The sequence below is a fragment of the Vanellus vanellus genome (assembly GCF_965231255.1).
Source record: "Vanellus vanellus genome assembly, chromosome: 23".
Classification (NCBI taxonomy): Eukaryota; Metazoa; Chordata; class Aves; order Charadriiformes; family Charadriidae; genus Vanellus; species Vanellus vanellus.
The window spans coordinates 4,357,649-4,374,739 of NC_138928.1; the positions used below are offsets into that span (position 1 = coordinate 4,357,649).

General features: G+C 51.5%; 1 protein-coding gene across 2 annotated transcripts; it reads right to left on the reverse strand.

Moving 5' to 3' along the window:
* Window positions 1–7,941: 7,941 nt before the first annotated feature.
* On the reverse strand, window positions 7,942–15,618 carry PPP1R15B (protein phosphatase 1 regulatory subunit 15B). 2 transcript variants are annotated; one of them, XR_014269985.1, is made up of 3 exons: window positions 13,900–15,595; window positions 10,488–10,904; window positions 7,942–8,391 (listed from the first exon to the last, which is right to left on the reverse strand). XR_014269985.1 is itself a non-coding variant. In XM_082494425.1 (2 exons), exons 1-2 carry the CDS (start codon window positions 15,445–15,447, stop codon window positions 10,692–10,694), a joined length of 1,761 nt encoding a protein of 586 aa, XP_082350551.1. In that variant the 5' UTR covers window positions 15,448–15,618; the 3' UTR covers window positions 7,942–10,691. The 2 variants fall into 2 exon arrangements, 1 of the variants encoding a protein (XP_082350551.1); XM_082494425.1 differs by having other exon boundaries at window positions 7,942–10,904; window positions 13,900–15,618.
* Window positions 15,619–17,091: the final 1,473 nt, after the last annotated feature.

Sequence of the window (17,091 nt, forward strand, 5' to 3'; positions counted from 1 at the left end):
CATGGGGACAATGGTGGGGGTGGGAGCTCGGGCGCAGAGCGTCCCCGCGCCGCCAGGAGGGACGGGCACCCGGCTCGGGAAGTGCCAAACGACTCCCGGTCCCTCCAGGAGCAAACACTTGCTCAGCTCCGACCTTCCACCCGGGTTCTGTTTGCTGCAAATAACCAAGGAGGGAGGGAAGAAGAAGAAATCCCAACCAAACCCATGAAGTTAACCCCCTCGGAGCCGGGCTGCCACCCCGCCTGCGAGCCGGGGTTCAGAGGGCATCCTCCCAGCGCCGCCGCACGGCTCTCCAAATGACTCTTCGGGGCTAGCCCGTCACAGCTTCCTCCACTGCCTACTCGGCGTAATTACCGTCAATTAACTCGGGGTGAGTAATTATGCAGTTGTTACTTCCCTCTCCTGTTCATTTTAAACAATGTCAAATTCTTCTCCCTGTCTGATCTCGCAGCCAAGCCGAGGCAGTATGTAGGGCACCCTGATGATTATCTGCAGCGCTTTCGGAGCTACCCAATGGGCATTTTCTCTCTGCTTGTTCTTAGCCGTCAATTAAATGTCTTTTAAGGGGAAAGGTGGGGTCTGGGAGGCACCTGGGCTGGGTGACCGGGAAGGAGGCGATCGCCCTCGTGCCTCAGCGGCGCCGTTGCGAAGCTTCTCATGGCACACGGCGAAAGACGCTGGTTCAGGAGAGGCCTGGGAGGTGGAAAGGAAGGAGCTGGTCCCCACAGCAGGGAGGAAAGAGCTTGCCCCGCCGAGCCAAAGCCCAGTCCCCACATCAGAGCAGTTCCCTAGCAGGATTTGGGGAAACCAGTTCACCCGAAGCCTCGGGAAGGCTCTTCCTATAGTTCTTTGAACCCCTGGGTAGGAAAAACACGTCTGGTTAGTCCCAGCGAGCCCGGCGGGAGAGCATCCGACGGGACCCCGGTGGGACGGCATCCGCCGGGACCCCCGCGCAGCAGGGAGCGATGCCACGGTGCTGGGCATCAGTTCACCGGGGGAGGCTCCATTTCGTGGGAGAAACGCTCGGCTGCAGACTGCGGGCCGAGCTCGTGCCCTGCCTGGGCCGTGGATGCAGCTGGAGGACTGCACGGGCGAGAATGTGCTTAGCCATCTCCCCGCGCTCGCAGCCCCCGGGGGGACTCGCAGCACGGCTCGCCAGGATTACGTTATGCATTGGCTTTCTGAAAATGTGGGCTTTTTGCCTGGGTTTGGGCGGAACAGGGATAGTGTTACGCCGAGGCTGCCTGCCCCAGTTAGCTTACGGTCACGCCGGGGCGGCCGGGGAGTTGCCGCCTTTTATCACGTTACCATCTGTGAACCCGGCCGCGGAGCTCAACGTCAATCACCGCCTGATTAACAACCGCCCGATTAACGACCACGGGAAATCCCGAGGCTTTGATGCCGCCATGCACCCCCGGGATCGGAGGCAGCTCCGCTGCCCCGCGGGGTCTGCAGGCGGGAGCCAAACCATGGCGAAGAGATCCCGGAGCTTCGTTGATGCCGGTGGGCGAAGCTCGGGAGCACGTGAGCGGCTCGGTGCGGTGGTGCTTCGACACGGGGAAACTCAACCTGGGAGCCAGGACGCGCCACTCCTCACCTAAAATAGGCATCTGCGGACAAAGCTGCCGCGTTAAACTGTTTCCAGCGTGTTTTTTTGGGGGGAAAACCCCAATAGCCAGCCCCGGCCGAGAGACGCCTTGCGGCACACGCTGATTCAAAGTAGAAATAGTTTTATAAAGTCAAACACGGTGAGAGGTCTGTTCCTAAGCTGCCTTAATCCTATTTCAGCGCTGGGGGAGACACGGTGGGAATAACCATGGCCTTCCTGGAAACAACGGGTGCTCCCGGCCGTCCTGCCTCCGCGGCCGCTCGCCAACGGGGGTTTCTTTACGGGGAGCAGCCTCTGACCCGAGTCATGGCGTTCCTCCTCAGCACAACCGTTTTGGGGAGCCGACTCCGTGAGCAGCGCTGGGCACCGCTGCCGACACTCCTCCGAGATCTCCCCAGCGTGCAGCTTTCAGGGCTGAGCTTTCAAAACCGCTGCCAATTTGTTTATACGGACGTGAAACAGCGACCCTAAGAGAAGCAGAACCGAACGAGGCCTCCCTGCAGCCCCGGGGTTGGGGGCTCGCTGTGCCCTGCCAGCCCAGGGCAAAACCTCTCCCGTCACTGCGGGGTTACCCTCGAATGTCCCTCGAGGGTGGGCGGGATCAGGGTCCGTGCCTGATAAGCTCATCCGATCCTAAAATATTTCCTTCCTTCTCTAGCAACCCCCAGGGAGGGATGCATTTCCCTGGCCCTACGTATTCTTAGGGTCCCCCTCGGCTTGTCCAGGGCCACCACATGGGACGATGGACTCATCAGACACTGCCGTCAGAAAGGAGAAGGGGCTGGTGCAGCCCCCGGGGTCGGTAGCGCCGAGGTGGTTGGAGGGCTCTGTAGGACCTTCAGCCAAGAATCCCAAGCAGCTCCAGGCTCTCTCCTGCCAGGTAAATAAATCAGCTTTTATTGCTTTCCGCAAGAGATTTTTTTCCCCTCTTTCTTTATATCTTAATCCAATGGAAATTCGAAGGGGAAATACCAGCGGGGCCTTTTGTTTTCATTTTGGTTTAAAATCCTTTTAAAAGCTCCTTGTTCACAACCACCCAGGTTAGGAAGGAAGAGGACAGCAAGCAGGCGCACACCGAGGCTTTCTTCGCAAAAACACCCTTATTCGGTGTTTCTACCGCTGGTTCCCAGGGAGGATCCCACGGCACCCGGCACTGCCGCCTCTGCCCTGTGTCACCGTGTCCTTCCATTAGCGGAGACACAGAGGGACAGGGAAGCCACCGGTCTCCCACAAGACCATCCTGAGAGCAGAAGCCCACCGGTGGGGAAATGGATTTGTGTCGGGATCGGGCAGAGGGAGGAGACGGAGAAGCTCAGCAGATGTATTTGCTGTACCAAAAAACAGCCCCGGCACATCAGCCGTCTTCTGGAGCCGCGTGGCCGCCGGCAATCCCAGGGGCACCGGGTCACCCTTGTGCGCCAGATGCCGGTTTGGGTAGAAGGATTTTGCTTCCCCGTGTGCCAGGAGCAGCCCGGCACCACGGTCCCCACGGAGCAACCACCGGCAGCCACCTCCTCCTACACCCGCGCAGCGCCGAGCCTTCGCCCCCCGCCGCGGTGGGACCACGCGCAGAACAAAAGGCAGCAGGGAGCGAAGCACGCGGAAAAGGGCTGCGCTGGAGGAGCAGCGGTGTGACACAGGCACCGCCGGGGCTCAGTTGTGGTCGCAGAGGACGTCTGGCCGCGGCTGCCGCCCGACACCACGCTCCCAGCCCATCCTGGGCGACCGGCCCTGCCGGGGAGGGCAAAGGACGCCCGAGGAAGTTTCCCGCGTGGAGCCCTGGTGGGTCAGACATCAGGAATGCCACAAAACCGGGTGTTTCTGCACAGAAAGGGATGGTTATTGCGCTCGCCCCACATTCGCCCGGCCCGCCCTGATGCGCACTCCAGAGCAAGGTGGCTTCGGGCCACCACGGAGGGGTGGGGGGGGGCTCCACGGGGACCCACTCAGCCAGAAGGGGTGGCCTTGGGGGTGGCGGTGGCCCCCGGCAGCTTCGCTGGCTGCGAGTCCCGCGCTGCCGTACAGTTCTGGCACCATCTCCTGGACAAAAGCTTCCCCAGAAAGAAGCCCAGAAATGCAGTTGCAGAGGGAGTCGCCCAGCAGCTTCCACCGGGGCCCACCCCACGCACCCCAGGACGCGTGCTGTGCCCCCTCCCCGACCGTCAGTAGACCCCCGTAACTCCAACCTGGCATCTCCTCCATCCCCTTTACCCCACACAATGCCCATCCAACTCCCTAAATTCCCCACCCAGGAGCCAGGCTGGGGAGGCGGTGGCCACGGCACTACTGTGCTTTGCAATCCCGGGGCAGTGCTGCTCCCTCTTGGCTTTCTCAGCCGGAGCGCAGAGACCCATCACCACCTCAAGCGAGAGAGAGTTGCTAAGCAAAAAGAAAAAAAAAAAAAAAAGCTAATTGCTTCATATTCTTTATGTCTGGTCGTAAACTGCTTGTAATTTGATAGATGGTGCCAGGGAACGCCGCTGCCGGGGGAGGGGGCTGGTGGGTGCTGCTCTGTGGATCCTACCCGGCCGGTACGCCGGAGCCCAGACACCCCGACGGCACGCAGATGTTTAACAGCCTTTTATCAGCAATCCGAGTAACACATTTACCACCAGGCACAGCAACCCCACCGCTCCCACAGCCACCCCGAGAACTCCAAACCCTCGTACGGCTCGTTACCACAGCTGCCAGCAGCCGGCACGGAAAGGCGCCAGGAAAACATCCCTCCAGCTCCAGGAGTGAAATCTTTCTAACCTGCTCCCGCTTCCCCTTTGCCAGGAGCCTGCCTCAACCGCAGATCTGGCCTAAATTCTCTCAAGTGACCTGGAACAGCAAGCCTAAACCGAGAAGTGGGGTGCAGGGGAAGGGAAGGGAAGGGAGGAAAAGGCGTCGAATCCAAACGTCCCCGCTGGGTCTTTGTTTCTTCTCAGCACAAAGTCCCTGTGAGAGAGCTGGGACCGCATCCCGGCCGCTGGCAGCAGCCGAAGGTGGCTCTTTGCATGCAAAAGGGCTGCAGTCGGCGGGAGTTTTGTGTTTCCGACGAGGTGCCCATCTCTGGGTGCTGGGGAAGGAAGCCGGACGGCTTTTCCCACGGGGCGAGGGGCAGCTCAGGATGGGCTCTCAGGCAGCAGCGGGGCAGAAGAGCTGCTCCAGCACCACGTGAAACACATCGCTTCCATGACACAACCCCCCCCCGGACCCATCGAAGCCCCATTTTCCAAGCAGGACTTTGCTCTGCTTCGCATGTATCAGTTATTCTTTGTGGCAGCTCTCTTCCCTACAGACAGACTTTCAGATTTCACAGAATCACAGAATGGTTTGGGTTGGGAGGGACCTTGAAGATCACCCAGTGCCACCCCCTGCCCCAGGCAGGGACACCTCCCCCCAGCCCAGGTTGCCCCAAGCCCCGTCCAACCCGGCCTTGAGCACCCCCAGGGATGGGGCAGCCACAGCTTCTCGGGGCAACCTGCGCCAGGGGCTCACCACCGACACAGGGAAGAAGTTCTTCCTCAGATGTCATCTCAATCTCCCCTCTTTTGGTTTAAAGCCAATACCCCATGTCCTATTGCTCCCCTCTCTGATCAAGAGTCCCTCCCCAGCTCTCCTGGAGCCCCTTTAGGCACTGGAAGGGGCTCTGAGGTCTCCCCGGAGCCTTCTCTTCTCCAGGCTGACCCCCCCCAACTCTCCCAGCCCGTCCTCCCAGCAGAGGGGCTCAGCCCTTTTAAGACAGCAGCATCCAGAGCTGTCCAGACCACATCTGTGACAGAGGCAGCAGCAATTTATCTTCAGCAGCTCCAGGACATGCACGGGTGGACTCGTGCAAACCAGGTTTGTCCCTGAAACCAGTAAACTGTGCTGAGAAAGACCTCCTTTCCCACAGCCACTTCAAAGCTTCGAGTCCAGCCTGCCAGAGCCAGACACCCTAAAGAGCACATTTCTACAGGCAGGGCATTTTGTTGGATGATTTTTGGTTGTTTTTTGTTTTTTGTTTGTTTGTTTGGTTTTTGTTGTTTTTTTTTTTTTTTTCTTGTGAGAAGCAACACACGTCGTGATTGCAAGAGGAAGAACGGAGAATGCAGTTCAGGTGTCGAACAAAACACCGCATGCCACTCTGAAAACACCGGAGAAGAGAGGAGAGCAACGGAGATGCGATGCGGTCCTGCGGCGGCCGTGGCCACCAAGCGGGCAGCGCTCTCGCTGCCGACAGCCCCAGGGCGAGCAGCAGCAGCAGGACAGAGGGACGCCTGCTACTAACGGGCTCGGACGCTTTAGACCCTCACCACTGATGGACAGCTTTGCCAAGACTTCGTTCCCACCACACACGCTGGAATAAAGCTTGGATTACACCCGAGTTCCAGCAGCTGGAAAGCAGTGGGCCCTCCCTGGACCTGCCATCGCACCATGACTCAGTGTCATCGGTGCCTTCTCCCGCCTGCCAGTTTCACAAGAAACCGGCTTTTGTGGGACCAAACCAGCTCCGCAGCACTATGAATTTGCAAATGGCATTTCAGTGGATGCAGTCAGTAGCGACTACAAAAATAGCAGCTTATTTACTCCCCACGTGCTTTGCTGACAAACAAGTTCTTAAGTCCCGTGGAGAAGACGCAGCTACCAGAGCAAGAACAATTCTACTCTCGCACAGATAAAGTGTCAACTAAACCCCAACTGCAGACCTCAGCGCTGACAGAATAAAGAAATCCCAGCAGGATTTCCACATTCCAGATGGCATCTGGATGCACTGCCAACAACAGAAGCTTTCATTTCGTTCACTCTTTCTTTAAGCCATCTCACTGAATAAGGAGAAATTACAATGCTCGTTTTTAAGGCAGATTTTGGAAGCAGCAGAACAGGTGAATATGACTTTAAAAACCCCCACTGCGGTTCACAATTACACTATCTTCAGCTTTGTTCACTATTTTAAACGGGGTATTGCAAGAAGTTCAGTGTTTTTCCTTGTCTCGTCCAGCAGTTTTCTACCCGTGATACTCTTACTGACACAAAAACCGCACGACGGTGTTTTAGAGACCCCCAGACAAGGTGCAGGCACAGGGTGATGGCTCATGCTGCAAGATGGGAGCAAGCAGTGCATAGCACCGTTCCAGTTCTTCAAGGCATAAACTAAACAACCAATAACTTGAAAGCTCTCCCCAAAACGTCACTCTAGAGGAGGCGTGACCAACTCATGGCCCTTGAACTCATTCCAGAGATTCCAATGCCATGAGCACGTCACATGCAGTGACCATGTCACCGGTATCGCTGCTCCGGAGGAAGCTCGTCAGCCGGGCTTTGGGTGAGGCCAAAATCCTCCCGCCCAGCCCCATTCCCCACCACGTCCCTGGAAACCCCTGGAAACGCCAATTTATGCCTGCAAACCCCTCCAGGCATCCCTCTGGGATATGAGGCCCACGTCTTGTGGCCGCCCTGGTCTTCCAGCCTCTGTCATCCCACCCAGCAAAGAGCCACCCACCCAACCAGTCCCGGGGCACAACAGCCAGAGATCACCCAGTTCCACCCAGGCATTCTGCCTTCATGCTGCTGGGAGACTCTGCCAAAATTACAGCATTCCCTAGTCTAAAAAATCCCACGGAGTGATAGACACAGTGTTACACAACAAAAAAGTCCTTCATTAAAAAATAATTATACTGGATAATGCTGTGCAGGATTCAGTGTCACTGGGCATTGCCACCTTCCTACACTCGTGCGTATTCTCAGCTCCTTCCCAAACATTTTACTCCAATTTATTAAAATATAAACAAGGGAACAAAATAATTCTCCGCGTCATAGGCCAACATGACATAGCCAAACACAGGGAAGCGTTCTGGCTCTTCTCTAACTGAAGAGATCAGACGGTGGGCACCTTCGAGTCACTTCTACTCACAAGGTGACACCTCAAATTTGTTCCAGCACAAAGCCTCAAAGTACTTCAAAAAAACCCCTGAAATACCTTCAAAACCATGCAGCATTCATATTTAAAGTTCTGCTAACCAGTGAGCAAACTCCAATCAAATCTCAATACTCTGCTTCAATTAGGGCAACAGACCATTAACATCTCTGTGTAGACCAAGCCAACACCTAATTTGAATAAAACTAATTGCACTTGCACACTTTACATTTCAGTTTAAAAGCTTCACCAGTAAAAGGAGCTCTTACAACCACACATTTACTGGTTCGAAAGGAAATTCCCAGGGATGAAGACTGCTTCTAAATTACCATAACTGCCTCTGAAACACCAAAGGTGATAAAAAAAATACTGAATGTTCTCACACACGACTCGTGCTTCCGCAGTTACCTGATGTCTCCCATAAGTTCTTGCAAAGAAAACCAATTTGGCATTATCTTGCAAATATCTTTATTACAATTTACAGATTAGTTCTGAATAGTCTTATTATGTACAGAAATATAACTTTAGATATAAAAACCCAAACTTGACACAAATCAATTAAAATCTGTATAAAGCCAATGTTGAAGATTTTCTAGCTTTCTCTAAATTATACAAAAATAAAATCTGATAATTACAGTTTTGATTTAAAGTTCAACAAGTGTTATTTTTACTGTCTCACTCAAAGCACTTACGCATATACACACTCTGTATGACCATTTTAAGATATGTTATAGGTAAAACGGTGACAACCAAGCTTAGCTTGTTTTTATGGTGATGAATTTAGTGTTAATTTCCTATCACCTTCCCCTGGATACTTTGAAAACACGAGAGGCAGAAAAGCTTACCCAAGCAGGTACATTTCAGTGAGAATCAGCAGCGTTATAACACAGCACTCGATACACTGCAGGTTGGGAAAAAAAAAAAACAACTTCTCAAATGTTAGAAGCACTTTGGAAGTAGTTTTTAATCTAGTTTACATCCAATTTGTCAATTCTGTTTGTTTCCAGCTGTAGCCTTTTCCAAGCCTCTGCAAACAGTGGGTGAGAATTTGCAGGTGTTAATTCACACCAGGCTAAAGTTTCCTTACAAGCACCAGTAAACCAAGTGAGTTGTCCAGAGTAACTGAAGCACCAAGAAGTTCTCCAAGATTGAAGAAACTAGGAGAGTCATGGAAAAATGACCATAGTATATTTTACCAAGAGCAATGAACAGCATTTTTACTTATCAGTCACACTTGGATCATAAGTCAACATGTAATCCTACATTTATCATCCTGCATGCTTTTTCTTAAACTAAATAGCAGAACACCTGTTATCAAACGATACAGGAAAACAAAATCCTAAAAATTATTTGACAGGATTTGAGGGCATGATTAGAATTATGATTTCACAACTAAAATTATCTTTTGTAGGAAAGGAGAATCCATATTTCTTTTTATGCCATGGGGACAAAAAATAACATTGCTGCATTGCTTCCGAGTAGCCAGTCTGTAAAGCTGCTTGAGTTTCAGTTGTATTTTAAGTTTACATGACAACTCTACTGTAGTTCACAGTTAACCCTCTAAATTTCATAATTGTAATGCTTCTAAGTTGTAGCAGAGAAAGGGAATTTTTAAATTCAAAGAACATCATGCAATAAGAATAAACTCAAAAACTCTTAAATTTGAGACAGAATTAAAAGTAATGACCAAAAAGGTAGCACGATAAAGCAGAAAATTCAGTAAAGTGCCGTGAAGCTCTTCTGTATCCGTAATCTTCTTTCAAATTTAAAATTAAGTCATTGAGATGACAAATCTGAAGGTTTTAGGTTTCTCCCTTCAAAAAAGGGAAATAATTCTAGTCAGCTGAATGAATCAAGTAAAAAATAATTTATTCACGCAACTTTGTGCAAACAGATACAAATTCTGTGATGTTCGGTATTTATTCCATTGCGTGACCTCATACCTGCTTGGATACCAGCCACACAACACCCTTCAGGTCCAAACACATATCAAAATGGTGCTGCTTTTTTATTTTTGATTGAAACAACAATTAAACATTTTAAGTTAGAAACATAAATAAGGAGTGTTTTTCTTCCACCGAGGACCTCAACTTTCAGTCCCTAAACGTGAAATGTTATTTTGGTACCAGATAAACAAAAGTGCAGACGCGTAGAGGTATTAATACTGGCTTTTGGTAAAGAACACAGCAATCTGTAGCATTAGATTTCCATAAGTCAAAGGTAATTCTCCTTAAAAGTACCAAAACAAGCACATCGGATACAAGAAATGTGTAGAATCTTCCACTTCAATCCATCTCCAGAAAGCAGAATCAATTACAGCAAAGTTAGTCTAAGATTAGCTAAAGAACTAGGGCCTAGGTCCCTGTGTGTGGCTACCTAAATCCAAACTATCAGCCACAGCCTTGATACACACCTTGAAGCTTTAATTATTGATCAGGATGAAGCCTTTCATTGCCCTGAAAGCAAAGAGGTTTGGTGCACAAGCAGCCAACACCCTTTGGAACAGTACTGGGTGAAGGTATTTATTTAAATAAAGACAAACCAAAGGGCTCGTAGTGCACCAGAGTTCCCCTGAATCCCCCAGTGTGCTAGACTGAAATATTAAGACACCAAAGCGTTACATAAACACTCAAACATTAGATTACATGCAAAACTGCGATGTTAAAAGAAAGGAATAAACTATCTGCTTTGCACAATAACATTAATGTTATTAGCTAACAAAATTTGGAGACCTTTGTACAAGTTAGAGAAAACAGAAAACCACAAGGAAGTAGCACATACGTCTAGAAACTTTAAATCAAAACTGCAATAACTAGGTTCTGAGCCCCATAAATATTTCCTTCAAAATAGGTTTTGCTTTTTCAAAGTGCAAAAATCCAACTTAATAGTCACCACTTCTCCACATACGGCAGACAAGGCATTTTTGGAATGGATTTAACCTAAAGCAGTCTGTTTCTCAAGTGTTACTTAAAAGGAATGCAATTATACCACCCTTACCCCTTGATGATACTCAAAAGATTTTGTCTGGATACCAAAATGGGACACACAGGTATATTTGTTGGCTGAATATTGAACTGGGAAAAAAAATTGTTAAAATCCCACTTCTCTCCCCATTTCAAAATAGCACATGCAGCTGCCACTTCTTGCTTTGAAGATATTCATGAGCGCTTAGGGTCACACAACTACAGATCTTTTAAGGTGCTAGAAGAGGTCAACCCTCTTGTAGTAGGTTTCTTGGAGTCTATTAAATACTCTTTGTCTATGCTCTGTGGTGAAGCAGTATCCTATGGCTTCTTCTGTTTCTTGGATACGTTTCTGGAACCTGCATCCATCTCGTGCAAGCTCTTCCCAGGGTCCTTTACGATCCTCCTCGCTGCTTATGTAATACTCAGTAACTTTTTCAAGGAAGGTAACCTGGAAAAGACAAAGTCATTTAGTAAAGCATTAACCAAACACTCAGGGCAAAAGGACTTTAGTTTTTATTTGCACGTACTATTTTAACAGAGGTTACTGAATGCCCAAAATAGCAAAAAGCCTCAGACACGCTACCAGTTCACGCTAGGTCTCTGCACCACCTAGGCCAGTGTGTATGTCGCCTCTTACCTTTAAAAGCAACCGGTTGCTAACCTCTCCCTCTACAAGAAGTAGTGCTCAAACTACTACGGAGTTTCTAAACTGTGGCCTAAGAGGGATCTTTAGGCTAACGGGAGATCACACAATGTTCCCTGTGAAGTAACACACCCCTGACATCAGTACTGGGTTATAACCTTACACATGTACAGTTCAAGCAGGTTACTCAGTGGGACATGCCAGGACGCTCACTTAAGACAAGAAATATGCTACCAGGCAACACCTCTGATTACTGAAGCTTACATAATAAGAAAAGGGAGAATCATTGTTCTGTGGAATAAGTAATCATGTGAGTCAGCCCATACTTCAGCACTGGGAAAAGAAATCACACTACGCTACATATAAGGAAGCAACACTCATCACTAGGTGACTGGAACAAACCATCTATTTACAGCTGGTATCAAATTCCAGGCTATTTAAGTTCATGCAACAGAATGAAGTCAAAGTCATGGCACTTTAAAACACATATGAAAACTTTCACTTTCTGCTATTTTAAAGAATTATTAAACTATTTTAAGAAAACAAATAAACTTACAGGCTCAGGATCTAAACTTGACAGCGTTTAGACTACTGCTACACTAAAGATTTAAGTTTTTCTGTTATAGAGCAATAAACAAAAGCCAGATATTTCAGGCTCCTACTGAATTATGTATTGCTTTTCATTTAGCTGCCCAAAAGGCACAAAACTGAAGGACAACCTAGCTAGCTGTCACAGCATCCAGCGGCTCTCAGACTAGGACCAATTCTTGAAGATAAACCAAACACTGTTGTTACAGAGGACTCCATTGAATTTGCTGCAGGACAGCCACTTCTGGAAGGTCAGGAAGAAAGTTGGGGGGAGTTTACTTGCTGATCCATCCTTATGTTTTGCTAACCCAGAACACTAGAGTTTCACACCCAGTTCGCGCTAACACAATGAGGAGTGTAGGGTGAGATTGCTTTTCGTGGTAGAGCCATCTTCCAACCTTCGCAGAAAACATGAAGGTAACAGTTATGGAAGAGATGACCTACAGTAATAATCAGCAGTTGAGGACACAGAGCCACAAGAGACTGTGTGAAAGCAAACTCCAGAAGGCACCCAATTCTAGTGCAGCAATCCCAAATTACTGCGGAGTTCTCTGCGAAAGCAGGAGCATCTGACCCCACACATCCTCACATAGTGTCAATGCATTCGCTAACTTGTAAGTGAAACAAAACGCCCTCAGGTTTTATGCCTTACCAACACAAATATTGCTCCTGTTTGTTTGCAGGATGCCAGATAGGAAATAGCCTTGAGCAAGATAAACGACATGAAGATTGCCCGGGAACACCTTAGCCACTGCTCAGCAATCTCTGCTGTTTTGCAGCGGGGCCTAATTAAGTATGTGCTTTCAAGCACACGGAGCTGTTACATCAGCCTATCCCTTTGCGAGTTCCTACCTTACATCCTTTTTACATCAGTCTGAGACACCCCTGGGTACAATTACTGGATTTTGTAGCATCATCCTAAGTATTGCATCTAGATCATTGTTCTTTCACCATGTCAATAGATTACACAAACTCAAACAATAAATTAGTTAAAAAAATTACTACTGTTAAGTCTACATCCCTGACATGCAACAGGATTTTAGGTCACAGCAGTATGACGTTATAGCAGGGCTCATCAGTGCTACCTTGCAGCATTTCAGACAGATGCTATCAGTTACAAAGGACTTCTTGTAGAAACTGTTTACCTTTGAGCGTTTTCCATTTAGAGTAATATATAACAGTTGATCCTGTGTAAACCATTACATGCCACTTGCCCTAGCAAAACCAGGTATGAAGTTACTTCCAAGTCAGGCTCTCAATTAAAGGAGCAAACAAATCTCTCCACTATTTGAACGCTAAAGCAAGCATTTTCCACCTTTCCTATTTTGATAGCTTGTTACATTAGTGTATTACCCTGGGACTTGGTATCACAACTCATACAAATGTTTGCTCTATCAGGCAAGACTCAGACATTACACCTGAAAAGCCATCTTGTACATCTGCAGTATCATAAAACTCATGAGAAGAGGAATTTGTTGCTTATTATTTACCTGGATCATAGCACATGTATTAAGAAGTTTGTTTAATGTACTAACTCCTCATAAACACATTACACTTCCAGTTTGTGCTCAAAAGCCCAGTTCCAGATTACATCCTTTTAATAAACGACTGATGAAGTATAAGTCTCTTAAATGGAAACAGGAGTACTACTATACTCTCTTTTGAAACCTCAGTGGCTTACTGTAGCATGTGCTAACCCACAACAGAAGAGTTCTTCCTACTCCAAAAGATGTTTGTAACTCAAGCAGACTTGTCACAAGTCCTAAAATGTTTACAATACTTTACATCTCAATTACACTATGCACACCCCAAAGATCCTAAAATACTTCATCAACATTATGAATAACAGAAACGGGTCCTTTCCAGAGGAAAGTTTATGTCGCAGTTCTTATCCGTTTCTCTGATGACGAAAACTACGTTATGACACAAATACAGAATGGAAACTAGAAAAAAAGTTTAAAGACGTTATCTGCCCTGTGTCACTGAATTACAAAATCTACCATCACGTGTCAAGGATGAGGCACGGCATTTCAATCAAATAATTAGACCATAAGCTCATGGGGGCATGATCTGCCTACCACCGTGGCTGGAATTCCAGCACCAGTGACCTCACCCACTCACGTACCACTTCATGCAATGTGGGTTTGTTGTTTTTCTTTTTTTTTTTTTTTTAAGTATCCACAAAACAGAAAAACATAAACGAAGTATATACCTTTTTCCGCTTGGTACTTCTACATTTCTCACCAGAAAGAATGCCATGCTGCACAAAGTCAGTGACCCCACAGTTACGTTTTTCCAGCTGCACCCGACAGACAGTTAAGTGGCTAGGCTCCGAAGCGACCAAACTCGGCCTCTCTGCTCCTTTTAAACCAGGCGTCCCTTTTTTCTCTGCTGTTTGAAAGGCTGCCTTGAAATTTAAAGGATTATATGGATCATCTGAGGTACAGAACGAGTTCCAAAGTTTCAAGCTTTCTGCCTCATCCACACTGCTACAGTCCCACTCGTCCTCCTCTTCAGAACTATCGTGAGGAGAGTCTGAGGACTCCTCTGCCCACGAAGAATCTTCCTCCTCCTCCACATCCGACATATCCTTTCCCGGATCGCTGGAAGATGTCTGAATGGTGGCTGTGAAGTTCTGAGGGTTGTACGGATCCAAACTGTAGAACGAATTCCAGAGATGAAGGCTCTCCCCGTCCTGGCTGCCGGCGTCTGAATCCGAGGGGAACCCTTCGCTGTCAAACCCGTCATCATCATCATCCCAGTCTTCCTCATCATCCACACTCTCCTCCCCACTGGAGGCTCCCCCTATGATATAGTCTATTAATTTATTCGCACAGACAGGTCTGGCTGAAACTGGAAGGTTTTGCCCTATTTCGGAGTCCTCATCATCCTCTTCTGTCAAGGCTCCCGCCTCAAGTGCTCCATTCTCAGCTGAACCCCTTATCCCCTCCTGCTCCAAGGGACCACCTCCAGCTTGTCTCCTCTCCTCGTTCGGCTCCTCGGGCCGCTCCAACTCTCCGGCGTCGCACGGCTGCTCCCGCCGTCCTTCTACCCCTTCTCGACAAACGCCCTTGTGCTGCTGCTGCTGCTCCTCCTCCAGGCTGTGATAGCCGTGGTCCGGCTCTGGCACGGCCAGGCCACCGCTCGCCAAATGCCACCGCTGGAGAAAAGCCAAGCGCTTGCTGCGGAGGAACTCAACCTCCGGCAAGCCGCCCCGGGCAGGGCAGCCTCGCCAGGTCTCGGCGGGGACGTCGGCTCGCAGGGGCTGAGGCAGATGGCTCTTGCCGGAGGAGCCACCCTGGCCCTGCTCCGGGCCCAGCACGTACCAGTCCACACGCCGTAGGGGGAAAGACACCAGGCTCCGCACCAGTCCGGTTCCCCAGAGGCCCGCCGGGGGCTCCGTGCCGCCCTCTCGCTCCTTCTCCAGGGCTTCCTCCGGCCACGGCAGCGTCTCCTCGGCCCAGTTCAGCGAGGCGGCCGGCTCCGAGAGCAGCAGCAGCGGCGGCTGCGGGCCCTTGGCGGGCGGCTGCCCGGCGGCGGGGCAGAGGGCACTGCTCAGCGCGGGGCCGGGCAGCAGCCGCTGCAGCAAAGCGGGCAGCGGGGAGAGGAGCTGCGACATCAGCCGCAGCCAGGAGAAGGGCGGGCTCGCCTGGGGCGAGGCGCCGGCGGGGGCCGCGCTGGACCCGGCCAGCTTCGGCCAGGCCGCGGCGAAGCCCAGCCGGGCCCGCCCCAGGCCGCGTTCCCGGCCGCTCGGCTCCATGAGCGGCGGTGGTGAGCAGAGGAGACTCTTCAGCGTTCCCAGCGGTGCGGTGGGGCCTGCGGAGCGGCGCTCCGTCGAGGGGCTGCGGAGCGGCGGACGCGGGGGGCGGCGGGCGGCTTCCCTCGGGTACTCGGCTCCATCCTGCTGCGGGCGGCGACACAAAATGGCGGCACGGGGGCGAGCGCGGCGCCTCAACGAGTGCCGAGGGGCGGGGCGACCCCAACGCGCAGGCGCCGACCCACCCCGGACCGTCACAGCGCGCCGCCGCCGCCCATTGGGCGCCTGGGCCGTCGCCAGGCCGAAGGCCCCGCCCCTCCCTTCGCGTGGGGATTGCATCAGCCGGCGGGAGCCGCGCGGCAGCGCCCCCTCTGGCGGCGCGAACAGAGCGGCGTCGACGGGGGGAAGCGGGGCCCGGGCGGGGGGGACCGGACAGGCGGGGGGAACCGGGGCAGGGCGGGCAGGGGCAGCTGCCAAGGCAGCCCGGAGCACGCCAGCGGCAGCACGGGGCCGCAGGGCTACTCCAGCCGGCTGCCAACCCGCCCTTAGTTGTTAATCATAGACTCACAGAATGGTTTGGGTTGGAAGGGACCTTGAAGACCACCCAGTTCCCCCCCCTGCCCCGGGCAGGGACACCTCCCCCCAGCCCAGGTTGCTCCCAGCCCCGTCCAACCCGGCCTTGAGCACCTCCAGGGATGGGGCAGCCACAGCTTCTCGGGGCACCCTGCGCCAGGGGCTCACCGCCCGCACAGGAAAGAATTTCTTCCTAATATCTAAATCTCCCCTCTTTTGGTTTAAAGCCAATACCCCATGTCCTATTGCTCCCCTCTCTGACCAAGAGTCCCTCCCCAGCTCTCCTGGAGCCCCTTTAGGCACTGGAAGGGGCTCTGAGGTCTCCCCGGAGCCTTCTCTCCTCCAGGCTGACCCCCCCCCACCTCTCCCAGCCCGTCCTCCCAGCAGAGGGGCTCCAGCCCTCCCAGCATCTCCGGGGCCCTCCATTAATCAGCCATTTGTGGACACACTTACATCAGCCCTGGGGGTAACGATGGCCGAAGGCAGATGGGCTGGAGCGGACCGGGGTCCCTGCGTTTGCCAACAGGACGTTGCCTGAGGACTGAGGGAGCCATGTCCCCATCCCGCCAGGAGTTGGCCTCCTGGGCTCTGTGACGGGCAGATGTGCAGGCAGGGCCCACGCATCGCCCCGTGCGTTTCATCTCCTTTATTTTCACGCCACCCTGTAACAGGCAGGAGGGTCCCGACCGCAGGAGGGTGCCAGCTCCAGCAGCCGGCCAGGCTGCTCCCCCCCTCCCTCCACCTCCTGCTAGATACAATATTTAAAACTTTTAATATAAAGGTTAAGTTCATTATTCTCGATCCTGAGAAACATTTCGTCCGTTTACGGAGCTCTCGCTGTAAACAAAGCACCACAGGCACCAAGCCCGCACCCCGGCACAGGCGTCCCCGGCTCCGGGGCCGGATGGCAGACGAGGAGATGGATGTCCCCACCAGTGTGGGGACGGGAAGGGTGGCTGGCTGTCCCCTTTGCGTGGCGTTGGGGGTGTTCAGCTACACGGGACCGGCTCCATGCACAGCCCCGCCGCACCGCTCTCCTTTGGGAGCGAATTCCCCTGGATGGGAATTGCCCAG